This window comes from Anolis sagrei, chromosome 6 (assembly GCF_037176765.1).
Source record: "Anolis sagrei isolate rAnoSag1 chromosome 6, rAnoSag1.mat, whole genome shotgun sequence".
In the NCBI taxonomy this organism is placed as follows: domain Eukaryota; kingdom Metazoa; phylum Chordata; class Lepidosauria; order Squamata; family Dactyloidae; genus Anolis; species Anolis sagrei.
The window spans coordinates 117,622,155-117,649,872 of record NC_090026.1 but is presented as its reverse complement, the minus strand read 5'-3'; the positions used below and the strand labels follow the sequence as shown (position 1 = coordinate 117,649,872).

The following is a 27,718-nucleotide window of genomic DNA, read 5'->3' as shown; positions in this document are numbered from 1 at the left end:
ATTTGGGGAGGACCACTCTCAATAGTCCTAAACCCTTTGAGATCCAGAGGTTGAAATGTTGAGACTAGACTAGTAAGATGACTTCTTTGTAGTGGGAATTTTGTAGTGTTGCAATCTGTTTGATGCAGCATGAAATAAATACAGATTCACACGTCGGCAGTACTTTGAACAACCCAGTACTTTGAACTACTTCTTGAATTACATTCTCCAGATCAGAGCCAGAAAAAGAAGACTGTTTTGAGCTAAAATTCCCACAAAACCAAAAGCTGTGTTGGGTAGGGATTCTAGGATTTCTAGTCCATTCCCCCTAGATATATGAAAGGATATATGATGAATTAAACTGTGTGGGATATGTTATTCATGTATAAATTCAGGATGGGATGAAATATTTTTATTATTATTTATTTATTATTATTATTATTAATATTATTATTATTATTATATACTTTATTTTTCAATATGAAATTGAGTTTTTGGACTGGATCTCGTCACCCATAGCCAGCACAGCCAATAGGATGGGAGTGTAGTGCTTTCCATCCTAGGTTGCTAACCATTACATCTACTATATCAGGCCAATAGGAATTGTAGTCCAAGAACTTCTGGATGGTCATAATTTCCCTATCTCTTTGGCATTGCAATATTCCACTCAGCCTCAGTCCATATCATCACATTTCCCAAGGCTTCATTCAGTCTGAGATTCCTACCTTCACCCCTGCTAGCATTCCAGTTGTGGATACACTGAAATCGAGATAAGCCAGCATGTCAGGGTTAGACGGTTTGTAGATCTGAGGAGGCCGCTTCTTTGGCAAATCATCTGGGGGAAAAACCCAGAAAGGCATGATTCCTGCAGTGCCTGCAAGATGCAACAGTACTTCAAAACGAGACGAAGGGAGGAGAGCAAGTACCTGTGTCTAATATAGGAGGCCACGTTCTGACATCCACAGCTGCTGCCGCTTCTCGTGATCGTAACAATTTACATATTAATTGTGTTGTCATTAAACAGGCAGACCGACTCACCTGAAAGTTTCAGGGGAAAACAGAGAGAGAAGACAGAAATTAGACAGACACTACTTAACAAGTGCAATGTTTATCCAATACAGGAGTAAAACGCTTAATATTTACTTTAAAAAAAATTCTTCAAATTAAAAACATTGAGAAATTATTTGGAAATTATGAAAACATGCATTCTCTACTCCACATCTCTCAGATTCTGCTAATTTTGGGATAATATATTTTCCATTCTGGGCTCTGTTTACAGTGGTTCCCAACCTGTGGGTCCTCAGATGTTTTGGCCTTCAAATCTCAGAAATCCCAGCTGGTTTGCCAGCTGTTAGGTTGAGAACTACTGAGTTAAAATAGCAATGCAACCAGCCCCATATGTATCAAGGCATATATATTAAGGCTTATTTCGGTTACTACATTTTTACCTGGCCTTTCAGACTACAGAGGCAGTACACAAGGTAACATATGACCAAAATTATCTTCACAACAAAGCTGTGACATACATTAGGCTGAGAAAACATTGGCAGAGGATTACTATAAGGAAAAGAGAAGCCCAGCCAAAGGCATTCATGCTGTATTATTGTTATTATTATTAGTAGTAGTAGTAGTAGTAGTATGATGCAAAATAACAGTATGGCGCAGCAAATGAGATATATATGCTGGATTTAATTATTATTATTAAATTTATTATTATTATTATTATTATTATTATTATTATTATTATTATTACGTAACTTTTGTTTGTTCTATTACCTTAACTCTAAATTGACTAAAATGGATATATGCCATTGTACATATTACAAATGTCTGGATAAGGATATGAATCAAATTCACTTTGGTGATGATCAGCCATTCCTTTAGTTCAGGCTATATCTGATAATTGGAAACAGAACTGGGGAAAATTAACTTTTAAGAAAATCAATTCCCAGAATCCTCTGGTCAGAACAGCCCATGCCTGGAGGACCAATTTCTTTTTCTAACGTTTCCAATTTCTATTGGGGAGAAGCTTTCTCTTTTCTTCTTCTTCCCCATCATAAACTGCTTTTGAAACCAAAAGGCTGTTCAAAAGTATTTTTTGACAAGGAAAAGCATGGGGATATGTGATGGTTCAAAGGGAAGGGAAGTTTGACAAAGTCATCAAGATATGCCCAAGCTCTTGGAACCCTGCCATTGGATTCCTTCTCTTAATTAACCACTCTCATTAGCCAGCTGACCTCCACAATCATCTTCACTGTGGGCAACGTTGTCGCAATGTTCTGCGGATGTGGAGGACGAACCGTGATCGGCACGCAGCCTGCGTATAAGCACCCGTAAAACGCAGCAATCAAATCTATCCCTGCATGAAGAAGAAACACAAGAACACAAAATGATGTTCTAGCTTGAAAGAGAAAGAAAACCACCTGGAGTCAACATAAGTTATGAAGATATCGATAGCATGGAGTACAGCACAATCAGGCATCATGTGGCTCCTATATCCACGGGACAGTGAATTCGGTCCGTGTTTTAATCCAAACTTTAGAAAAGCTACTCAAGATTCCAAACCCTATGTGCCCAAAATATCTCATCACTTTGAACAGCTCCATTAAAGTTCAGCTGCAGCACCTTGGGCTCCTTTCTCAGGCCCTCCTCTCTCTCATCATCCCATCCTTCCTTCCTTCTCTCTTTCCTTCTTCCTTCCATCCTTTCTTCCTTCTCTCCTTCCTTTTCCTTCCCTCCTTCCTTCCTTTCCACCCTTTCATCCCTCCTTCCCTCTCTCCCTCTTTTTCCTTTCTTCCCTTTTGTCCTTCCTTTCTTCTCTCTTTCCTCCCCCTCCCCACTTTATTCCTTCCCCCTCTTTCTCCTTTCCTCCTGGGGAATGTTTAGCTAGGAGAAGAGAAGCTAGAGAGGGAACATGAGAACATGTTTCAAGATTTTAAATGGTGTCCCATTGAGGAGGAGGGGAAAAACTTTCTGCTGCTCTAGAGACCAGATCATAAGGGAGCAATGGTTTCAAATGGCAGGGAAAGAGATTTGATTGAAAAGATTAGGAAGAACTTCCTGGAGAGTGACATAGGCATGTGGTGGAGTCTCCTTCTCTGGAGCCTCTTCCACAGAGGCTATCTATTGGGAGTGCTTTGGTTGTGCCTTCTTGCATGGCAGCGGTTGGACTGGATTACCCTTGGAGGTCTCTTTCGATTCTAGGATTCTATATCAGGGGTAGGCAATACGGGGTCTAATGGAAACACTTTTTTTCTCCCATCTACCATCAAATCCCTCCCTCCCAGTCTGCCCACCCTATTCCGGTCCGCCATGTGGCCCCCAAGTTAGAACGTTTGCCCATGCCTGACCTACACTGTACAATGAGTGCAGTGTGACACCACTTTAGCTGTGCCGACAGGACTGAAGACCGACAGGTCACAGGTTCGAATCCAGGGAGAGCGCGGATGAGCTCCCTCTGTCAGCTCCAGCTCCTCATGTGGGGACATGAGAGAAGCCTCCCACAAGGATGGTAAAAACATCCGGGTGTCCTCTGGGCAACGTCCTTGCAGACAGCCAATTCTCTCACACCAGAAGCAACTTGCAGTTTCTCAAGTCGCTCCTGACACAACAAAAAAAAGCTGTCATGATTCAATGCTATGGAATTATAGAGGTTGTAGCTTAGAGAAGCACCAGCACTCTTTAGCACAGAAGGCTAAAGACCTTGTTAACTACTATTCCCAGGAGTAGTACCTAGTTGGCAATGACATTTATATGCATGTTTCTTTGTGGCTTGCTATTACATCCCAGTGTATAGATGCTTTTAACTGTTGTTCCTCCCTCCTGCTTAGGAATTTGGCTCAATTTCTTCTATTTACTTTGAGTGTTCCATTATTTTTAATGCTTTCCTACTGAATCTTACATATTGTTCCTCCCAACCATTTTAATGTATGCTATCCTCAGGGTTTCGCACTGAGCATTAGAAAAGAAATCTTCTACACGGATAAAAATAATGACCCCGATAAAATAAAAGCCTTGAACTAGTGTTGGTTAATACACTATGCATTGAAAAACATATTTAAAGGTAAAATACACTGCAATACACAGCCCTCCACTTGGTTTTAAATGGTTTAACATTAAAAAACCCCTCTTGATTAAGCTACAAAAACCTTTAGAAACCAAAGCATGTACACATTGACAGATATTTGAGGGTCAGTGCTGCAGACAAAAAAGTATAATGAAGAAATTGTAATGCTTCAGGAAAATAAACTGTGTGTGTATATTTTGTAACAGTTATCAATGGAAGATTGACAATGGTTTTTTAAAAAAGCCACAGTCTGAAACTCCTTCACCTGATAGTATGCACCACTGAATTCAATGCAATATACTTCTGAGCAGACACATATCGCAGCCTTTGCCAACCTTGGTGACCCTCAGATCTGTTGAACCACCACTTCCATAAGCGGATAGCTATGTTGTTGTTATGTTGTAGAGTTTCAATGTGTCTGTAAGACACCATGTTGGCAAAGGCTATAAGATTATACCAGTTAAGATTCAGTCATCAGTCTAAATTCAGTTGGTCTGAATTAGAGCAAACCCAATAAATCAACTGTTGAATTGTTCATAACACTTCCATAATTTCCATTCATTGTGGTTGGGATCAACACTTGGAATCAGGCTATAGTTGAATGCCTTAATTTTGCTTCCATGTTATTATATGTCATTGGAAAAAGGCTCTCTTATATTGGAGGTAGTTCAGGAATAAATCCAGCTCCCTCATTCCTCAAGATTGCTATGTAACAGAATAGTTCCTATCATAGTGCTTTCTGGATATGTCAAGAAACATGATATCGCACTTTCAGTTTAGGCTGAAATTATTGAAATTAACAGGTACAACTGAAAGAAAGGCCAAGTCCTATACAAAGGAATTGAAAAGTAGAACATGGCTAAGCTACCCTTTACAAAATAAAGATATTAATTGCTTTCCGGCCATTATGATTTTAGTGACTATTTTTGCAGCTCTGTCAACTAGCTGAAGGTCACCTTACAATATCAAAGTCTTTAGAGTTACAAATGAAAATGTATGTTTGCTCTTTACCTGGTGGGTAGACTAAAGCAACGTGATCGCCGTCTTGTAAATGTCCCCGTTCCATCAACATAACTGCTATCTTTTCAGCTCGTTTATGTAGCTGAACACACGTTAGAGAATTTGCTATTGTCCCCTGTATGTGGGAGGAAGAAAACAAAGATATAACAGTTTTTAATGTACAGATTTCTATTCTCAAATGATATCCCAGCTCATTTTAAAATGGGTCAATGATATACATGTGAAATATAACAAGTCGTTTTCAGAAGTTTGCTCTCTCTCTCTCTCTCTCTCTCTCTCTCTCTCTCTGTGTGTGTGTGTGTGTGTGGAGAGAATCAGAGTTAGTGATGAACATTAGAAGGTCAAAAAGGTTGCTTCTTCCCAGGCCCTTTAGATTCGTTCTGCACAACTGCTTAATTCATTTTCTCTCCCTCTACATCAATGCCTCCAGGAGAAAGGAAAGTATTGCTAGGGACCTCATAAACCACCTAGTTCAATCCCTAGCCATGCAGGAATACTTAGCTAAAGTAGTCCTGAAAGATACCTATCCAAACTCTATCTAAAGACCTTCAAAGATGGCGAGTCCAGTCCATCCTTCAATCGATTCCACTGTCAAATGTTTAGGTGGAATCTCTTTTCTTGTAATTTGAATCCAATGGTTTGTGTTCTGATCTCTGGGGTAGCAGAAAACAAGCTTGTTAATTAATATGTATCCATTGATTGTACAGCTGTATCCTTGGGGTTAATCTGAGGATTCCTTCCATTACTTTGTGGAATATCCATCTAATCTCAATAAGCCATCCATCATTTTAGTTTCTAATGGTTGAAAACTGAGAAACCATTTCTGCCACATCCCTCTTCCCTTTCTTAACAAAAGTCATTTGACAGGAGTCGACAGTAAAAGCTCCTTGTGGGTATTTAGTAGACTATGTACATAGACACACCCAAGTGGTTCTGTTCAGGGACTCCAAATACTATGGCAGCCTTAGAAACAATGATCCAATGAAGTTATTTTCCACATGATTCCAGGCAAACTCAGATGGTGTCACACACAAATGGCAGGAGGCTCTAGAGAAGACTTGCACAATCTGCAGCTCTCTAGATGTTTGGGCTTCCAACCCACAGAAGACCTAGTCAGCTTGTCCAATGGCTACAAATTCTAGAAGTCCAAAACACCTGGAGGGTCACAGCTTGTGCAAGCTTGATCTAGAGCAGTGGTTCTCAACCTGGGGTCCCCAGATGTTTTTGGCCTACAACTCCCAGAAATCCCAGACAGTTTACCAGCTGTTAGGACTTCTGGGAGTTGAAGGCAAAAAACATCTGGGGACCCCAGGTTGAGAACCACTGATCTAGAGCTTAATGGAGTCTACTATTGGGAGCTTTCTTCATTGCCAGCTTTATTTCAGTATGTGTGTGTGCGTGTGTGAACTGAGACAACAGATCTCTTCCAATCACTCATTGGAATCACCACACTATCAACACTGCTTTCTCTTTTAGCAACTCAGTAGTTCAATGCCTGCACAGCAACAGCAATATTGAAAAAAATGAAAAAGTCTATCTAAAAGGGATGTTCCTGGAAGTTTCTCTGTTCACTAACTTACAACACTGGAATGAAGCCAGCTGGCAAAGGAATTGCTTGAGGAGAGAGTTGAAAGACTGAATGAGGACAAAAGAAGAGCTTGTATTATGGAAAACAGCTCGCTTACCCAATCTTATTAAAGAAAAAATGTGGGGCATAATGGGTGTGCCATGAAATAACTGGTAGCAATGCAATTTTAAATAATGGAGGGACTTCCAGAAGCCCAAATTATCCACATGCAAAGTATTGTTATTGGTAAACATGTTCTTAGGCTATTGCTACAACCCAGAGGCTATGAAGCACATTATAATATCAGAGTGAACAAACACTGCCAAACTTTCCTAGCCAAAGAAAGTGCATCATTACCAAGACTTTTCTCTTTCAAGGAGCAGGATCTTTAAAATAAACACACATTCATGCTCATGTGTTTTAATTTGTATTGTTTTCAATAATTTGTATACCATCTGTAGTCTCAGTTTTAGGGAAAAGGGATAATATATACATTTGATTTAGGTTTTTTACAATGAAAACCAGAAGTTAGCTACGTGTGGCCCAAAACCAACATTCTTTGCTGCCATATGCCCTAAAACAGTGGTTCTCAGCCTTCCTAATGCCACGGCCCCTTAACATGTTGTGGTGACCCCCAACCATAAAAATTATTTTTGTTGCTACTTCTTAACTGTAATTTTGCTACTGTTATGAACTGTAATGCAAATATCTGGTATGCAGGATGTATTTTCATTCACTGGACCAAATTTGGCACAAATGTCCAAATATGAATACTGGTGGGGTTGGGAGGGGGGTGATTTTGTCATTTGGGAGTTGTAGTTCCTGGGATTTATAGTTAACCTACAATCAAAGAGCATTCTGAAATCCACCAATGATGGAATTGAACCAAATTTGGCACACAGAACTCCCATGACCAAGAGAAAATATGGGAAGGGTTTGGTGGGCATTGACCTTGAGTTTTGGACTTGTAGTTCACCTACACCCAGAGAGCACTGTGGATTCAAACAATAATGGATCTGGACCAAACCTGGCACATTTATTTTTATTTATTTATTGTGTCGGGAGCAAACCAAACAGTTGTATTGTATTTTAAACACACACACAAATTTTGCAAACTTAGCATTCTATTAAATGTCCTTTGACTCGTAGCTGGCCACTTGGAGTGCCTCTGATGTTGCTATAAGAAGGTCCTCCATTGTGCATGTGGCAGGACAAAGGTTGCATTGTAGTAGGTGGTCTGTGGTTTGCTCTTCTCCACACTCACAGAGATGCACTCCACGAGATGCAGAGCCAACCTTAAGAAATGGGGCTACAAAGTGGAATCCACAATATGCAAGTGTGGAGAAAAAAATCTGGCACGAATACTCAATACATCCTGTTCACCAGGGTGTTCACCAATACACCCTGGTGAACACTGGTGGAGTTTGGGGAAAATAGACCTCGACATTTGGGAGTTGTAGTTGCTGGGATTTATAGTTCACCTACAATCCTGAACCCAGCCCACCAAACTTGGCACACTGCCTACATGGCCAACATCAAATATTGGTTGTTTTTGAATTCTGGGAGTTGTAGTTCACCAGCATCAAAAAGGAAGAGAAGGACAAGCAGAGAGATCTTCAGCCTTCTCTGCCAAAAGGGTTCCTAAGACCATCAGAAGTATGTGTTTTCTGATGGTATTTGGTGACTAAAATGATTACTAAATGGTATAGAGGACATTCCCAGTAGCTTTGTACTCTTTTGAGCACCGCCTTCAGAAGTCAGAAATGAAAAGGAGAAACCTCTGCCTTTGTTTGTGTATCGCATTATATATAATTGTAAAAGGCATTGAATGTTTGCCTATATATGTAAAATACTGTAATGCGCTCTGAGTCCCCTAGGGGAGAAGGGTGGAATATATATAAAGTGTATTATTATTATTATTATTATTATTATTATTATTATTATTGAACTCCCAGAAGCCAAACTTTTTTTTCAAAACATTTTGCCTCCAAATGTTCTCTAAGGAGTGAAGAAGTCCCCAAATACACAAAAATATGCCTCAATGACCCCTAGAAGGTGCATCATCATCATCACTGTTGGTGGGAGCACATCCAATAGAGGGTGACCCTCAAGTCTCTTGAAGGATGAAGGTGCTGCTCAAGTCTTCTGCAGTTGCCCACCCGTATTGTAAGCAGGAATATTTTGTGTATTGTCAAAGGCTTTCATGGCCTGAATCACTGGGTTGTTGTAGGTTTTTCAGGCTGTATGGCCATATCCTAGAACCATTCTCTCCTGAAGTTTTGCCTGCATCTGTGGTAGGCATCATCAGAGGTTGTGAGATCTCACAACCTTACAACCTCTGAGGATGCCTACCACATGTGCAGGCAAAACGTCAGGTGAGAATGCTTCTAGAAAATGGCCATACAGCCTGAAAAACCTATAACAACCCAGAAATGTTTTGTGATAGAAATAACAAAAGGATACCTCTATAACCCAAATAAACACCACATAGTCTTACCCTACAATTTAGTAATGTGTAAAGCACGTGATCAGGAGTTGTTTGCGCCCTCCATTGTAAGACTTCTGAGAGAAACAGGAACTGGAAAGGAAGGAATGAATAACAATAAGTGTCGAAGGCTTTCATGGCCGGAATCACTCAGTTCTTGTGGGTTTTTTCGGGCTATATGGCCATGTTCTAGAGGCATTTCTCCTGACGTTTCGCCTGCATCTATGGCAGGCATCCTCTGAGGATGCCTGCCATAGATGCAGGCGAAACGTCAGGAGAAATGCCTCTAGAACATGGCCATATAGCCCGAAAAAACCCACAAGAACTGAATAACAATAAGGTTAGACACACAATACTGTATGCAGCACTTTTAGCACTTTTGAAATGCAAACCTATGAACATCTATTCAGAAGTATTATCTGTTGATAATTGAGTTTAATGGGGCTAGCTTCTATGTAAGTAGATAAAGGATTACTGATAGAGAGCTGCCCCTTTCTACTCAACACTGCTGCCTTTTTATACACCCATATATTGAACCATGGTAGACTTTGAGAACAGAAAGATGAACAGGCTGCATATAAATATTTAATAATCTATAAAATAAAAATAAATTGCTGTCATCTATTTTATTCATCTATTAAAAGGTAAAGGTATAGGTTTTCCCCTGATATTAAGTCTAGTCGTGTCGGACTCTGGGAGGTGGCGCTCATCTTCATTTCTAAGCCAAAGAGCTGGCGTTGTCCTTAGACGCCTTCAAGGTCATGTGGCTAGCATGACTGAATGGAGTGCTGTTACCTTCCTGCAGAAGCAGTACCTATTGATCTACTCACATTCACATGTTTTCGAAATGCTAGGTTGGCAGAAGCTGGGGCTAACAGTGGGAGCTCACCCCACTGCCAAACTTTTGGTCAGCAACCTCAGCATTAGCTCAGCAGTTTAACCTGCTTTGACACCAGGAGGCCTCTATTAAAAGACCAAAGCCTTTTAACTAAGTGTGCATGGATGGGAGAGAAGAGCAACACACACACTCAAATTCTGTTCGAATGAAATTCACATTTCTAGGAACTATTAGGTCAATTTTAAAATGAAGTACTTTCTGTAACACACATATATTAGAGGTCTTTCATTCATAGGGTCACCATAAATCAAAGCTGACGTGATCATACATAACAACAACAGCATGAAGACAAAACAAGTTAAACAGAATTCTGAATTATAAGAAAAATGAACATTTGTATCAAGTCTGTATTTGCCACATTTCATCAAACAGTTTCTATGTTCATGAAATTGCTACAAATGCAGTGGATGTAGGAAATGTGTATGACACTCCAAAATGTCATGGTGTACTAGATTTTGCAGTGGATGTAGGAAATGTGTATGACACTCCAAAATGTCATGGTGTACTAGATTTTGCCTAGTACTAGGTCTTGTACTAGATTTTGCCATCACAAAACCTTTGCACACCACTAGCTGTATCCTATGTATAGTGTATCATACCCATACAACATAAGTCAATATATGATACATTCAAGTTTTGTTTTAGTAAAGGGTGTTCGTATACATGGAATTGCTAAGCAGACTCTCTGCAAGGTGATGACAATACTCTTAAGCCAGAGGTTCTCAACCTGTGGGTCCCCGGGTGTTTGGGCCTACAACTCCCAGAAATCCCAGCTAGTTTACCAACTGTTGCGATTTCTGGGAGTTGAAGGCCAAAACATCTGAGGACCCACAGGCTGAAAACCACTGCTAAACCGATTGATTAACTATAGCAAGCTTGATGCTTTCCATACCTTCTGACCATATTCTGAGATGGCAAAAGCAAGATGTTTTTCATCTACCAACAATTTTAAAACCATTACATAGCACAAAACTTGCTTTTCAGTAAGAATTTTCTGAAGCAGTCTTAAGATGGGAAATAGCATATCTTCAATGTGATCCTAAATAGACTTAAATAGAACTACATTCCACTAAGTTCAATGGAACTTTGCTTTCAGAATATATTTAGAATCTGCTTTTCCGTCTTAGGAAACACAACGTTTCTAATCGTTCTGGAGGTGAAACGGAAGCCGGTTTTACTCTTGCTCTGATTGCGCCCACACATTTCCAGCAGATGTCACAAATCACCAAAAGGCAATTATGCTATTTTTGAAACCTCACACAGTAGACATGGAAGGCTTGCCACTTTACCTTTCTGGCTTGATCGTTATCTTCTATTTGTCCCAAATCTCTGCCACTTGCCTGAGCAATTCTTTTTCCAGAGACCAGATTCCCCACCATCACAGAGGCAGGGCCAATTTCTATAATATAGATGGGAAATATTAATGCCAGAATGCATAAGTTATAAAAAGAAGGGAAAAATAACTTTCATCAATTTGCTGCAAATGTACCATTTGAGATGCAAATACAGCAAGATGTATTATTTGAGATGCATACGACAAAACAGAAGTGTTTGGTTTCTAGAGGTCAATGGGCTGATTCCTTTTGATGCTGTTTTTGATTACACCTTTCCACATTACAAGCAAGGGAATTGCATCCACTCGCCACATTAGTCAGCTCCTATTATACAGCATGACTCTTCATGAAAGGGAACAGAGGTGATTGCATCTAAGAATCCATCAAGGGACATAATGCCTGAGAACCTTTCTACTAATGCTCACTAATGAGGCCATCCATGGCAAAAATGGGCACTAGCAATGACTGAGTCACGACTCACTGAAACTGACTCACAAGTCTAGTACTGCATCTATATTACCTGGAAGGCAAAAAGGCTCATGAACACACTTTCACTGTTGAAATAAAAGTGCCATTTAAGCTGGCCAGGTGGCACCAAGAAGTCTGGAACTGGGCAATGCCATAATGTATAAACAGACCTGTTTCCCACTCTAAGGAATTCTGAATCCTGTCTCCTGACAGTAGAGGAAAGTTACAGAAGCTTGTTTTTCTAAGCGACAACAAGAGGGAAGGAAATGTCACCGACCAATGGGAATTTATCTCCAGTTATATCCATCTAATCTCCTCTAATTGTTCGGGAATAAGGGAGATTAAGTGAGTCAGGGTAACTTGAGATAACAGAAAGGCCAGCAATCATGTCCTTCTTTGTTATTAGACATGTTTTTTCAGATCTCAACTGCTGGAAGACTGGGGGGAAAGCCCACAGAATTCCTAGCCTGTAAAACCTAACCGTTCTTTTGTAGCAGATTCATAAAAGAGCACCACTGAATTGTACTCCCACTGGATCAGAACTGTTTTCTTGAAAGTGAACCCCCTTTTGTCTATTATCACTGCAGAACACAGCTATTCCAGTGACAGGCTAGAATGGTAAGAAACAGAGGGTGAAAACACAAAATGCATAATACCTGGCTGTTTTTGTCTTGGTTTGGGCAGATTTGTTACACAAGTGTGTGGACACATCAACACATTACAAGGATGCAATGCTCCTTCCAGGAAAAGCTGTTTAGTTTCCGATAAGTGGATTCCACCGAGAGGGGTCTTTGGGAGTGTGTTTGCTGGGACCAGGGCTAAACAATAAACACCCACTTGATGGATACTGTCGATAGCCTAGAAACAACAAACAAAAAAGGTGCAAGTCAGTGCAACATTTGGGGAGAAGAGAGTTCATAAGAGACCAGTCACAATTAAACTATCCAGTGTCAAATCATTTTTTGATGTGGATCACTAGCCACAACTGTTTACAGCCACAACTGTTTACATCATACCTTTTATGCAGTCCACTTGACTGCATAAAAGGTATGATGAAATACTTGTTTTTTTTTAATTTTGAGAGACAAGTAGAAAGTTTTGTTGTTGTTTATTCGTTGAGTTGCTTCCAATGCTTCGTGACCTCATGGACCAGCCCATGCAAGAGCTCCCTGTCAGTCGTGGCCACCCACAGCTCCTTGAAGGTCAAGCTAGTCACTTCAAGGAAACCATCCATTCATCTTGCCCTTGGTCTGCCCCTCTTCCTTTTCCCCTCCATTTTTCCCAGTATCATTGTCTTCTCCAAGATTTTCTGTTTTCTCATTATGTGGCCAAAGTACTTCATCTTTGCCTCTAATATCCTTCCCTCCAGTGAGCAATCAGGCTTTCTTTCTTGGAGTATGGACTGGTTTGACCTTCTTGTGGTCCAAGGTACTCTCAGAATTTTCCTCCAGCACCACAGTTCAAAAGCATATATCTTCCTTCACTCAGCCTTCCTTATGGTCCAGCTCTCACATCCGTAGGTTACTACAGGGTATACCATTGCTTTAACTATTCGGATCTTTGTTGCCAGTGTGATGTCTCTACTATTCATTATTTTATTGAGATTGATCATTGCTCTCCGCCCAAGAAGGAAACGTTTTCTGATTTCCTGGCTGCAGTCTGCATCTGCAGTAATCTTTGTGCTTAGAACTACAAAGTCTGTCACTGCCTCCACATTTTCTCCCTTTATTTTCCAGTTATCAATCAGTCCGGTTGTCATAATCTTGATAGAAAGTAAAAGTCAGTAAAGGCTACTCTGAAGATCAAAGGCATGCAAATGGGCATCTAAAGTGAGCAACCAGATGTCAGATTTGCTTCATAGGAAGAAAAATATGTTAAACTGAAACATGCCATTCCTTTACTTACTGTGCATAATTCCTACATGTTGTAAACAATAAACAACTTGACCTATGGCAAGCCTAACCTTGGTTAACATGCTCTTGTACACTGTAGTAGAAGCAGAATAACTGCAAGCATTTCCAGGAAATAGGTGGCCTCTTTGGCCACAAGGACTTTCAATGTCATCCTTCTGGTTGCAATTTAAGTGAACTTACCTGCAGAACTCTACTCATCCACTGAAAGCTGTCTTCCTCTGTAGAGTCTGGCCTTTGTTCAGCAACAATTACTATCCTCTCATCATGAAGGACACTCACGGAAAACACGGCTATTCTGTAACAGGGTGGGAAAATATAAAAACCGGTTCACCGGAAAAGAATATCAAGTGGAGGAAAAGTGTATTTCATTATTCTCTGGGAATAAGCACTCATAAGTTATGCAACAAAGGAGGCTGACGATTCAGTTCTTATTTCTTCGAGAAAATGACAGTTGCATTGAACACCTACACACGTTTAAAATAGAGCACCATCGGATTTGGAAAACAGCTCTTATAAAAGCAGGCTTGTTTCAGCTCTCCAAAGAGTAGCACACAATCGTTGCAGAATATGATTTCACTCTATATGCAATCAGTATTTACTAAGAAAAGGGCTCAAAGTTATATAATAGCAAAATGTCAATGCTCTCCTGGGTTTTATTTAGACTAAGGGAAACGTGAAGTTTTGTTTATCTCCATTTGTAGTATCCCAATCATGACGCACTCTCAAAGAGGTTCATCTGGTCCTTAATTTGAGATTATTTCAGCAATACAAGTGCCTTTTCTTGAATCTCCCCCTTGGTTTTTTTTTAAATGAGAAGGAAAATGCACCAACCTTCCCCTATAGACAAATTTCATTGGTTCCACTGCCAGTGCTGTGGCTACGATGTCATCTGCATTGTGCCTTCGTCCACTAACAACCATAAGGCCATCCATTTTGCCAACAACAAATACAAGTCCACCTGGGCCAATAAATCCAAGCAGTCCCGTTCTTATAAAAGGGTATTCACTTATTGGTGCACCTGAACTGGTCATAGGGAACACCTGCAAGACAGAGATAAAAAGAATGGACTTTGATTTTAAAAGAATCAAGTGGATCAGTGTATGGAGTTTTTAGAGCTGGGGTGAGAACTATGCAGCTCCCAAACACAGAACTTTAGTTTCCAGAAATCTTCCCTAATGGTTATGCAGCAGGCATGAGCAAACTTTGGCCCTTCAGGTGTTTGGACTTCATCTCCTACGATTCCTAACAGCCTACAGCTGTGGAAGTTGAAGTCCAAAACATTTGGAGGGCCAAAGTTTGCCCATCCCTGCTATATAGACTACAGTTACTGGGACTTTCAGTCCAACCTCATCTGGAGGATTACTTGGTTATCATCTTGCTTCACAATACATGCCACAAAATACACAACTTATGAGTTATAGCAAATGAGGCATACACTCTTAGCCTTGATTACTTCCTGCAAAAGATATCCATCCTGATACTCCTGAAACATATGGAATTTAAGTAACGGTGGGATGTCAGTAGCTGGTAAAACAAATCCTTAAATGTTCAGGTTGTAGAAGAGTTCTGACTAACTTGGCACATTCAAGGTTGGGCTAGATATCATGAGAGTTAAGGAATGGTCAATCTGAGCCAAGTTCTGATGATGATAAGTTCTTCAACTGTCTTGCTACTTCACCACATTTGAGAATGAATCCATTTGAAATCTGGTTCATGCCTCCTGCAGAATTCTGGGTTTTGTAGTTTAGGGAAGAGCCTTTAACAGCCTCACTAAACTACAAACCCCAGAATTCTGCAGAAGGCAGCAACCAGATTTAAAGTGGATTCATTCTCTAGTGTGATGAAGTAGATAGAAGTGTCTTTTCCTGCAGTTGCACTGAGGACAGGTTTTAGGTTTTAACTCTCACTTTTACTACTTTTTCATATTGTTTTGCCTTAGCATTCATAGCTGCTAGAACCTTCCCCAAGGCACTGTTGAAGGATATATGAAAACAAAGTATCAGAAAAGGAAACAGAGAGGGATTCCATTATGTTACTGGCATGTGCATGCCCTCCAGTGTCCTTATCTCCTTAATGAAACACATCCTGAATTTCCTCCTACCTTCCCTACATATTACTTTCGGATGTTTTCATTTCAGAAACCATATACATCTGGCTTGCTTTGCTTAATTTGTGTGGCTTACTAGAGAACAATGTTGAGTGATCTATAGCTAATTTAAAAAGATGGCACAGGAATTATATTTGAACTCTAAGCGATATATTATAAATATTCCTATTCAAATGCAGACATGTAAATGTAGGCTCAGACTACAGAAAATCCTTTTTCCTGCTTCATGATAAATGCTTTCCGTATAAGAGTCTTAATGTTCTGAGGAGGATATTAGTGTTTAGGAACAGTGTAGACAATTTGTGTTAAATGGGCTAATGGTTCAAACTTGGTATGTACAGGAAGCTTTATGGAAGATCAGCTGGTAATGCCTGAATGAATAACAATGTTGGATTCAGTATAAAAGTAATTTTACTTGCTATCCATTGGAATAGGTGATAATGTGTCAGATCAGGAGTCCCCAAACTACGACCTGCAGGCCCTCCAAGATCATTCACCTGACCCCACCCTACATTTTAGACTTAGGGTTGCCCTAAGTCTGAAATGACTTGAAGGCATATAACAACAACAATCCTAATTAACTTAACTCCTCAGCCAAAACAGAGGTCCACACTTCCCACTGAAATACTAGTAAGTTTAGGTTGGTTAAAATGAGATATGTGCAATGTGCATAGGAATTCGATTATGTTTTTTTCAAACTATAGCTCAGCCCCCCAACAATCTGAGGGACTATGAAGTGGTCCCTCTGTTTAAAAAGTTTGAGAATCCCTGTGTTAGATGAACTAATGGTCGGGTTTAACATAATGAAGTCTTCACCAATCTATAAAAATTCAACAGGATTGTTTATATCAGTCCTAATTAATCCAAAACATTTTTCAAACGTAGAAGTATAAAAAAGGAACCCCCTTGGTGAATCCCAACTCACCTCAAATGTGTTTTTGGTCATTCCAGAGAGCCCATAGTATGATGTACCAGTAGCAATTGCACATACACAGAGTTCACCTACTTCATCTGTTCGACAGAGCTGAGGCACTCCATCTGGTTTCACTGCACACATGATGGCTAGGTAAGAGAAAGCAACATAGTTTGTTGGAAGACATACGGTAGGCTTACGAAAGGACAGGCAGAAACTACCAGAAAGGTTTAAAGTTGACTTAATATTTTAATTGCCTAATATTCTTGGAAATACCCTAAAGCAGTGGTTCCCAACCTGTGGTCCATGGACCAACTGTGGTCTGCAAGAATGAAAATATGGTTCATGGCATCACCATTACTATATCATTGCCTCGAAACCACCTGGCAATGAGAGAGATTAGCCCCGCAAAACCCTCTTATAGTGCCGAGGTAACGGGGATATCGGGAGAGGAGTGGCTGACTAGCCGTGAAAGGTACGTACTACCACATCATCTCTAGATTATTAAATATAGTTTTCTGCGGGCAAGCAGATGGTGACTACTGGATGGCATATGTTCTATATCAGCAACTAGAGCTGATGTCTATCCAATTCAATTTTCTGAATCAGCACCGCAAATAACCAATATGAATCTGAAGTTGACCAAAAACTGATTCATAATCTGTTTCATACTAATGTTGGAGAGTGGTCCCTGTTCAAGTGGCCCCTGCTCAAGTGGTCCCTGGTCAAAAAAAGTTGGGAACCACTGCCCTGAAAGTATCAGATCATGTCTGATTCTGGAAGATATGTGGGGTCAGCACTGGTTAGTACTTGGATGGGTGACTGTCAGTGACAACAAGGTTCCATAGGCTCTGTTTCAGAGGAAGGAACTGGCAAAACTACCTCTGAATATTTCTTGCCTAAGAAAACCCTGTGAAATTCATGCAACTGGAAGGCACATACATACACATACACACAGATGCACACACACATTCTTATAAATACCATAAGCCTTAAAAGCTAATTTTGCATTGTGCATATGATAGCAAGTTCAGATTTAATAGCTCATGCTGTGCACCAAGCTTTGAAAGAGCTAATGTGAGAGATACTATGGGTTGGCGCCTTAGTAATCACTGAACTTCTATTCAGACTTCAGAAAGGTTGTCAAGAGAACTATTGTTGTCAGAGCTCTCCCTCCTTCCCTCGGAAAGCAAGGTTGTTATGGGTTTTTTTATGGTATAGCGAGAACTGAAAATATAGACGTAATTCCTCAAACAAAATCATATTAAATATTAAGCAGAGATAAGACAGACATCCCATGCTTTATAGCTAAAGCTATAAAAAGAGGGATGGCTGCAGAAGGATAAATATACTCTTGATCATTATTACAGAGGAGGGGGAAAAGGTGGGAAGAGAAGATGCAATGCTGTCAAGAAAAGAAATCTTCCAGAACGACCCTGTAGTCCAACTTCTTGGAAATGATTCTGCCATGACAGAAGTGCCTTTTAATGCTTCTGCTCTCTCCAATCTTGGGCATAAAAAGGGAAAGCCATATAGGACTCCTGATGGATTGCTACTGCAGTAAATCCTGAGACAAGCATATGTTTAGAAACAGGGAAAGGAGCCAACGTGACAGAGAGTGGAAAGAGAAGAGAGAGCAAAATGCCTTTATAAGTGCAAGGAGCACTAGTTTTGCATTCACTTCCATCCACTGAGAAACATATGTACACACCAATTCAGGGCTGCAATCTAGTCTGTAATGATTTCAGCTTTTACCAAGTAGACCTTACCATGCCACAGTTTTAAAATACAAAAAACATGATTTATTGTGAGGTCCTTCATGGAAAAAATTGGCCATGCATAAAAGTAATTCAAGTTTCATGTCAGGTTTGGAAGTTCAGACTCAGGGCATCAGCCTGAAACTTACCACAATCTGCCTAAGACATCAATGTCTTTAAATAATTGTATACACATGTCCAGCTGAGGGATGGTTGCATTCGTAACAGAGTACAGACTCAGAAACAGTGGAGAAGAAGAAAAAAACTACATACAGCAAGTCTTCCAAAATTTTCAATGGAGTTGGCACCCTCCATGAAATAGTGTCATGAACATGGCCAGTAGGAAAGATGTTGTTCACAGAAACAAATGGGAATTATGCCTTTTTACCTAAGTTTAATGATTTAATGTTTAATGTATTTATAATCTGTTATGTTTATGTTTTGATGTGGCATTGAATTGTGCAAAGCTCTAAATTGCTCCGAGTCTCCCTTGGGGTGAGATAGGGAGGGATAGAAATATGGTAAATAAATAAATAAATAAATAAATAAATAATAATAATAATAATAATAATAATAATAATAATAAATGTTTGCTCAAGTATAACTCCTTGCTATTTCAACTGCCAACATTTGGGAACAGTACACCGCCATGAAAACTCTACTGAACATGAGAAATAGCTCTCCAATATGTAGGAGTTTATTAAGTTTTGGGAGAAAGAGAAATCAAAACGAGCAAATATAAATGGAGTCGATTGCTATTCAGATAATTTGGGACAAGAGCAGCTAAAATAACATATTGTATATTGTTGAATATAAGCCTAGTTTTCCAGCCTTTTTTAGGCTGAAAATGTCCCCCTCAGCTTACACACAATTTATTTATTATTTTACATTGTTATTATTCTTATTATTATTACATGTATTATTTTACTCTATTATTATTATTACATTTATTATACTCTATTATTACTGGTATTATTAAATTTCCATTATCCCACTCTATTATTATTAATACTATTACAGACATGACTGGACTTAATGTCAGGGGACTACCTTTACCTATACTTGAGTATAGTAATGTAGTTCATATTGTGTTTATTTTTTGAATGTGTATTTAAAAATTCCTTTAGATCCACAAAATAAACTACATGAAAGAGTTTTGAGAGAGATAAGCAACAGCTTCGTTTGTGTATAATTATGGGGAAAGGAGACAGTTTTAAAAAAATACTCAGCTGTTGCCTGACCTTTTTTCAGATGTATAAAAAGTGCTTATACCATAATTCATGCACACTGCTCGAGCAGTTTGAAACATTTTAAAACCTTTTCAGAGCTGTCAGAGATTCTTTGATAAATTACAGAATCTAAAATTCCCGAGATATTTTAGGAGGAACATTACAACCGTTTATTTGAAACGATTTGTCTTTTCTGAACAGATCTCATGTGGCTGTATGCATCCAAGTAAAAGTCCATGATTTCTAGAGAAATATGTGGCAGCCTTACCTCCTGGCATCACCAAACCAACATCTTGCACTGTTAGCACAGAAAGCTTTTCTTCAGAATCCACTCTAATGACGCCATAAGTAAGGCCATGCATGGACAGGACCCCTCGGCCCGGTGGTTGGTTGCTGTCATCTGTTGGCCTACATGGTAAGAAATGTGGTAAGAAATGTTTATTCTGTCCTATTTTCAAAAGAGGAAGACACGTGATAGGGAAACATGGGGTGTAGCTATGGAGGAAGGAAGCCAAGCGAGGATATTGCATCCTAGGTTGGATCTACACAGTAGAATCAATACAGTTTGATGCCACTTTTCAATGTGTGCAATCATGGGAACTGAAGTTTTATAATGCCATTAGCCTTCTCTGCCAAAGAGGTCTAGTGCCTCACCAAATTGCAACTCCCATGATTCAATTACCGCAAACTATAGCAGTTATAACGGCGCTCCATGCAGTCATGCCGGCCACATGACCTTGGAGGTGTCTACAGACAATGCTGGCTCTTCGGCTTAGAAATGGAGATGAGCACCACACCCCATAGTCAGACATGACTGGACTTAATGTCAGGGGACTACCTTTACCTACCTATAGCAGTTAAAGTGATGTGAAACAGCTTTAATTCTACAGTGTATGCAGATGCATCCCTGAAGAAGAATTTTGCATAGAATTGTGTGATCAAGTCAAAAGGCAAAAGGGAGGAAAACATATCTACTATGTCTAGTAGATCTACAAGTCTACATAGGGACCACCAAACACAGCGTTGCCCAAACACGAATCAAGGAACATGAAAGGCACTGCAGACTACTCCAACCAGAGAAGTCAGCCATAGCAGAGCACCTGATGAACCAACCTGGACACAGCATATTATTTGAGAACACAGAAATGCTGGACCACTCTCACAACCACCATGTCAGACTACACAGAGAAGCCATTGAAATCTACAAGCATGTGAACAACAGAAAGGAGGAAACCATGAAAATGAACAAAATCTGGCTACCAGTATTAAAAAACTCTAAAATTACAACAGTAAAACAATAGAGAGGAAACAATCAGGGACATCTAATCACCTCGCAACAAAAGATTGCCCCAGGCACTGCCAGGCCATCAAATGCTAATCAAGGTGGTCAGTTGAAACATTCACACCTAACTCCAACAGATAAGAGTCCCTTGTCTCACCCTGGTCATTCCACAGATATATAAACCCCTTTCCCTAGTTCCAATAGACCTCACTACCTCTGAGGATGCTTGCCATTGATGCAGGCGAAACATCAGGAGAGAATGCCTCTAGAACATGACCATATAGCTCGAAAAAAACCTACAACAACCCAGTGATTCCAGCCATGAAAACCTTTGACAAATATATATCTACTATTTGGTTTAGTACAGGGTTGAGTGACATGAGAATCTCCAGATGTTGATAGACCAGAACACTCAACAACAACAACAACAACAAAACTTTATTTATATACCGCTCTATCTCCCTGAGGGGACTCAGAGTAGTTTCCAAGTAATACCATCAATACATATAAAGAAAACAGCATAAACATAAAATTAACAAGACAATATAAGTACAAAAATCACAATAGCACCTATATATTTAAAATAATCCTGCCTGTTCAAGGCAATTTAAAAGGCTGGGCCGAGGCTAGTGCAATTTGTAGAGGGCCCGGGAAATTAGGTAGAGTCTATGGCTGTTCATTTCCAGGGTCTAATAGGAGAAAGCAACCTGGGTAATTGGTGGAAAAAGATATGGCCATATTCAACAGTCTCTGGGGCTGAGCTAGAACTAGTGGTCCTCAAAGGCTTGTTTAAACCACCAGGTATCCAGGCTCTTACGAAAGGAGGGGAGGGATGGGGCCTGCCTTATTTCTCTAGGAAAGGAGTTCCAGAGGTGGGGGGCCTCCACCGAGAAGGCCCTCTCTCTCGTCGCCACCGACCCTGCTTGTGACGGTGCTGGGAGTGAAAGGAGGACCTCCCCGGAAGATCTTAAAGTTCGTGCCGGTTCATAGAAGATGCGATCGCGAAGGTATTCTTCACTGCTGGCTATCTTGGTTAGGACTGATGGGACTTGCAGTCCAACAGCAACTGGGCAGCTAAACTTTGCATGCTGTCTTCCACAGTGGCAAGACTCTTTCCAATAGATGCTGCTTTTAGTAAGGGTAGATGTTCTCATGTAATGTGAGGATGCCTTGAGACATCAAACAAAGGCATTCGTGTCATCTCTGGCTTTTGCAAACTGGCATAAGAAATGGGTTCTCCTGATATTCCCTGGGTTTTCTGAAACACTAGCTGGGCATCAAGTAATCCTGTTAATTAAAAAGCAACAACAGGTGACTGGCTCCACAAATTGCAATTACTTAGGGACTTCCTTCCTCCTGCAACATAAAACCAACAAAAAGGATCAAATGTGCTAGCCATAGGTTGATTTGAATGTGCAGTAAGGCATAACAAATGGGAGCTCAGTACATGGCCAGAAGTGATGAATGGCGTCCACATCATTTAGGAGAAAAGTGCAGCCACACTATTGATCAACATCATCTCCAGCCCTGTAATCTGTCACATGTACCATGCTGCTCAGAAGATCACCTTGGAAACAGAAAATTCTCTATCGTTTTGCTTTTAAAATCAGATTGTGTCATCGTACAAGAGTAAAGCAAACAAGACTGGGAGAATATTACAATATAAACTGAACCTTATCAGAGATTGTAAGTTTAAGTTCGCTATGGTGCACAGATAATTGATTCATTAATTTATTTTCAACCATTTAGATGCATTTAACTAGATGAAACCTATCATTTCTGGAAGCAACGTAAACATGTCAAAAGGACAAGCATGGAGCACTAATGTTCCATTTCCATTTTTGGGGGGATTGATATGAAAAAACCCTACAATAACCAGAGAAGACAAAGTGGTGCCAATCCTATGAAAATTGATGGGGCATCACTATATTTAGTCTGGGATCTAAAACTCATTAACGGTTCCAATATACATGTGCAAGCATATATTACAATATCCAGGTAATGCATTTTCCTTGTTATTTCCTGCAGTGCAGCTTGAGGCAAATATTGAACTTGTGAATAAACCTATATAGACAACATGAAAAACCATGTTTATATCATAATGCAACAGTAGGGAACTTGCTCTGCATACCAAACTCAATCTATGATACTGCTTGCCTATGAAACCACAGAGAGAAGTTGCAACTCAGTGTAGAAAATACTAAGGTGGACCAATGGCCTCAATCGAAGGAGAAAGTTTCCCATGTTATCCAGTGGACTCATAACATGCTATATTGTTGTTCATTTGTTCAGTCGTCTCCGACTCTTCGTGACCTCATGGACCAGCCCACGCCAGAGCTCCCTGTTGGCCGTCACCACCCCCAGCTCCTTCAAGGTCAGTCCAGTCACTTCAAGGATGCCATCCATCCATCTTGCCCTTGGTCGGCCCCTCTTCCTTTTGCCTTCCACTTTCCCCAGCATCATTGTCTTCTCTAGGCTTTGCTGTCTCCTCATGATGTGACCAAAGTACTTCAACTTTGTCTCTAGTATCCTTCCTTCCAGTGAGCAGCCGGGCTTTATTTCCTGGAGGATGGACTGGTTGGGTCTTCTCGCAGTCCAAGGCACTCTCAGAACTTTCCTCCAACATGCTATATTACTTGATGATTATTATGGATAGCCTGATTGAGTGCTTTGATTTACATTCCAGTTTCCCCACCTGTTTGGGATGGAAGGCAACCCCCACCATAAATTAAAACACAACTATCAGTAATGGGTTATTGTAGGGTTTTTTTGGGCTATATGGCCATAGTCTAGAGGCATTCTCTCCTGACGTTTCACCTGCATCTATGGCAAGCATCCTCAGAGGTAGTGAAGGTCTGTTGGAACTGGGAAAAAGGGTTTATATATCTGTGGAATGACCAGGGTGAGACAAAGGACTCTTGTCTGCTGGAGCTAGGTGTGAATGTTTCAACTGACCACCTTGATTAGCATATAATGGCCTGACAGTGCCTAGAGCAAATTTTTGTTGAGAGGTGATTAGATGTCATTCTCAGGTAAAACGTCAGGACAGAATGCCTCTAGAACATGGCCATATAGCCCAAAAAAAACCTACAACAACCCAGTGATTCCGGCCATGAAAGCCTTTGACAATACTATCAGTAATATTGCAAGAAATAAATAATGTCGCTTAAAATACAAATTAAATGGCAAATTATGGCATAATATTATATGTCAACATAAGCCAAGACAGATGTGGACAAAGCCTATAATCACATTCATATCCTGAAACTTTAATATACTTCCCTGCTATTTTATGCTCACAACCAACTTGTGGGAAGGTTACCCTGACAGACCGAATTAAACAAGGTCAGCCTGTGGTCAGGGATATAAACCTAAGTCTCTTTGCTCCAACGGACTAATTACTACGGCACACTGACTCCCTTTTAACTATTACCCCAATGCAAATGTAAGCACCACATTCTAGTTGCCTCTAGCTTTTAGGAATGTTTAGTGGGGGAAATCATGGGATCACCATTATTTCTCTACAGCCATAATGAAAACAACCACATTAAAAAGCATATAGAGCAGTGGTTCTCAACCGTGGGTCTCCAGGTGTTTTGGCCTACATCTCTCAGAAATGCCAGCCAGTTTACCAGTTGTTAGGATTTCTAGGAGTTGAAGGCCAAAACATCTGGGGACCCACAGGTTGAGAACAACCAAAACAGAGCAAGTAGGTTATATGGCTTGATATACAATGCAACACAATGGATCTTTGAATAAAGTACCAAGCATTTTGGAATCACATGTATGTAACGTTGACTTTCCACATTTTCAACATGAAAATATTATAGCTTCTGAAAGACAGGCGAAATTGGGAAAAAGAGAGTGAAATCTGCATGTAAAAAAACAACTACAGTAGACCTCACAAGCTCTGATGATGCCTGCCACAGATGCAGGTGAAACGTCAGGAGAGAATGCTTCTGGAACATGGCCATTCAGCCCAAAAAACTTACAGTAACCCAACTACAGTAGACTCTGTTTTAAGCAACACCCATGAAAATTGGTCAATGGCGAATAAATTGAGTTTCTGATTGCATGAGAGTTACTATTGCAAATAGACCTAACTAATACTATGCCATATCATAAACTGTGTATTGACATTACAATAATGTTGACATTTAAAGCAATTTGAATATGAATTTAACTTAATATTTCTGCTAAAATTGATTTTATTTCAATTTATATTTAAAGTATTATTTCTTCAAAATTTGGAATGGCTGCTTGAGAGCTCCAGCTACTTGAATTCTGGTTAACTGGGGGTCTAGTGTATATAATTCCTATTACACTTCAGTGAAAAGCAACTAGTCTGTAAACCATCTTTAATAACGGACTGGTTTTAAAAAGAATAAAAGCAGAGGAAACCAGGAAAAACCCAAAACTAAGGGAGAAGCCCCCTGATAACGCAGCTGCAGAGCTGATGACCGAAAAGTCAGAGGTTCAAATAAAGGGAGCAGGGTGAGCTCCTGCTGTTAGGCCGAGCTTCTGCCAACTTAGCAATTCGAAAACATGCTAATGTGAGTAGATGAATAGGTATCGCTTCTGCGGGAAGGTAATGGCACTCCATGAAGTCATGCAGGCCACATGACCTTGGAGGTGTCTACGGACAATGCCAGCTCTTCAGCTTAGAAATGAAGATGAGCACCAACCCCCAGAGTCGGACACAACTAGACTTAATGTCTGGGGAAACTTTTACCTTTAAGGGAGAAGTAATGTCTCCCTTCTGTGATGAATTCCATGATCAAATGTTTCCCCATTTCTTTGGATCTGGGACAACTTTAGATACAAACCTACATTGCCTTCAGAACTGTTTATTTTAAACATAGAAATACGTTACCTTCTAATAGCCACTGTGAGAGCTTCTGGTGAACTAGCACAAGGACAGATGACTTCTTGTCTTAGGCCTTTGCTTTGGAAGACATTAAGAAATGCGTCACAACTAGAAATGGACCCTGGAATTAAAAATAAAGGAATTTGACTGAATAGAACATTTCAAAAGACTAGATATATCTGTATCATTCAAATTTCTTACACACATAGTAGACATAGAGATGTCTACTAACAGATGTGGTTGGACAAAGAAACTCCAACATTCTTCATCATTGGCCATGATGGCTGATTCTTCTAGGCATTTGATTACAATAATATCTGTCCTATGTGCTGAAAAGGATCTTTCTAATACAAGGGGATCTTCAGGTGGCACAGAGTCTTAATTTCCAAAGGACTGGTAGGGATCTGTAATCCTTTTCAATCCAATTTGGACAGATTTAGAACATTCTTTCCTAAATGTTTCATAAAAAAGGGAAGGACGGCTTGCATCTCAGTTATGCAGTAGGCTTTTTAAAATACATTAATTAAAACCCCATGTAGGATAGAATTTTCTTCCAACATAATTAATACCAATTTGCAGGATCCTAGCAGAATACCTGGTATCTAGAAAAGGAGATACATGTAGAAAATTCTCTTTCACATGGAGCTTAATGTTTGGTTTCAAGAAACAGAATAACCTCTCCCCCTGCTGCTTCTAATGGCTTAATCACGCTTTTCTTTTCTTTATTCTGGCATGCATTATCAAAGTAGAAAAACATGTGAATATGCCAAGGATTTTCAAACAGCTTCACTGGAACCCAATCAATTCATTCGGGAGTAAAGTAGGATATAAATCAAATAAATTAAGTTTTGACTCTTGTATACTCTAAGTGAGTCAGAAACTGGGTATTTTCACAGACCACTATATTTTGTGTCCTAAACAAAATGGGGCTCCCTTCATTCCATGTTGGGGTCCTTTTTTGTGAATGCCACCTAGTGGCTGTTTTAAGAGTGGAAAAGTTTAAGAAGCCCTGGTACAGAGGATGGTGTCAAAGATCAGGGTTTTCTCAATGGTGCTACCAAGGCTATGGAATTAGTTTCCCAGAGATTCTGCTCTATCATTATTATGTTAGAAGCTTTTTTGGATTCATTTGGGCTTCAATCACTTGGTCATTAGTTTGTTCTTTCACTGTATATCCTGCTCTTCTCCTGGATTGGCTAAAATCATACTAAAAGGCAAATAGTTTAAAATACACTTAAAAACTAATTAAATTATAATTAGTTTCTTTTTATCATCTGTATTATGTTGTTATATATTCTTTTTACAGTAGGCCCAAGGTATCTGCTGTGGATGGTTTGATACCAAAACCTTTAGATGCTCAAGTCAACAGCATAGTAAATTGACATCTTTTATATAAAATGGCAAAACCAAATATTGTTTTTTTGGATTTTTAAAATATTTTGAAGCCATGGATAGTTGAAATCCCTAGAAACAGAGAGCTGATGATATCATTATCATTACCATCAGCATCATCATCACCATTGTCATCATCATTGATGTATTTTGCTGACTTCTTCTTGATGTTTATATAGCTGGTTTCATAACAAAGTTAATGTTTGTGACAAAACCAGCTCAATAAATAAAACATAAAGAGCAATCCAAATAAATAAACAAAGTATGTAGCTATACCAAAGAGAAAAAATAACTGAAGAGGTAAAAGCCAAAGGAAGAGCATCCTCTTGTGACAAAACATCCTTCATACTTCACATTTACATTCAAGGTTACTTTTTACTCTGTTATGTCTATCCAAGTATGAAAATAAAACTTTTGAAAGCTTTGCAGAGAGAAATCTTC

The 27,718-nt window shown here is 39.7% G+C and overlaps 1 protein-coding gene across 6 annotated transcripts in view; it reads right to left on the bottom strand.

The window, feature by feature from the left end:
* The window catches only part of DIP2C (disco interacting protein 2 homolog C), a 339,072-nt gene that overhangs the window by 44,632 nt on the left and 266,722 nt on the right, over positions 1-27,718 (bottom strand). For all 6 annotated transcript variants that reach the window (XM_060782554.2, XM_060782555.2, XM_060782556.2 and 3 more), the window contains 12 exons: positions 25,892-26,006; positions 20,005-20,144; positions 16,763-16,899; positions 14,562-14,770; positions 13,911-14,025; positions 12,474-12,675; positions 11,305-11,414; positions 9,130-9,210; positions 5,057-5,180; positions 2,217-2,338; positions 906-1,017; positions 705-814 (listed from right to left, as the gene is read on the bottom strand). In XM_060782554.2, the coding sequence (XP_060638537.1) occupies positions 705-814; positions 906-1,017; positions 2,217-2,338; positions 5,057-5,180; positions 9,130-9,210; positions 11,305-11,414; positions 12,474-12,675; positions 13,911-14,025; positions 14,562-14,770; positions 16,763-16,899; positions 20,005-20,144; positions 25,892-26,006 (1,577 nt within the window). The remainder of the gene's footprint in view (positions 1-704; positions 815-905; positions 1,018-2,216; positions 2,339-5,056; positions 5,181-9,129; positions 9,211-11,304; positions 11,415-12,473; positions 12,676-13,910; positions 14,026-14,561; positions 14,771-16,762; positions 16,900-20,004; positions 20,145-25,891; positions 26,007-27,718) is intronic.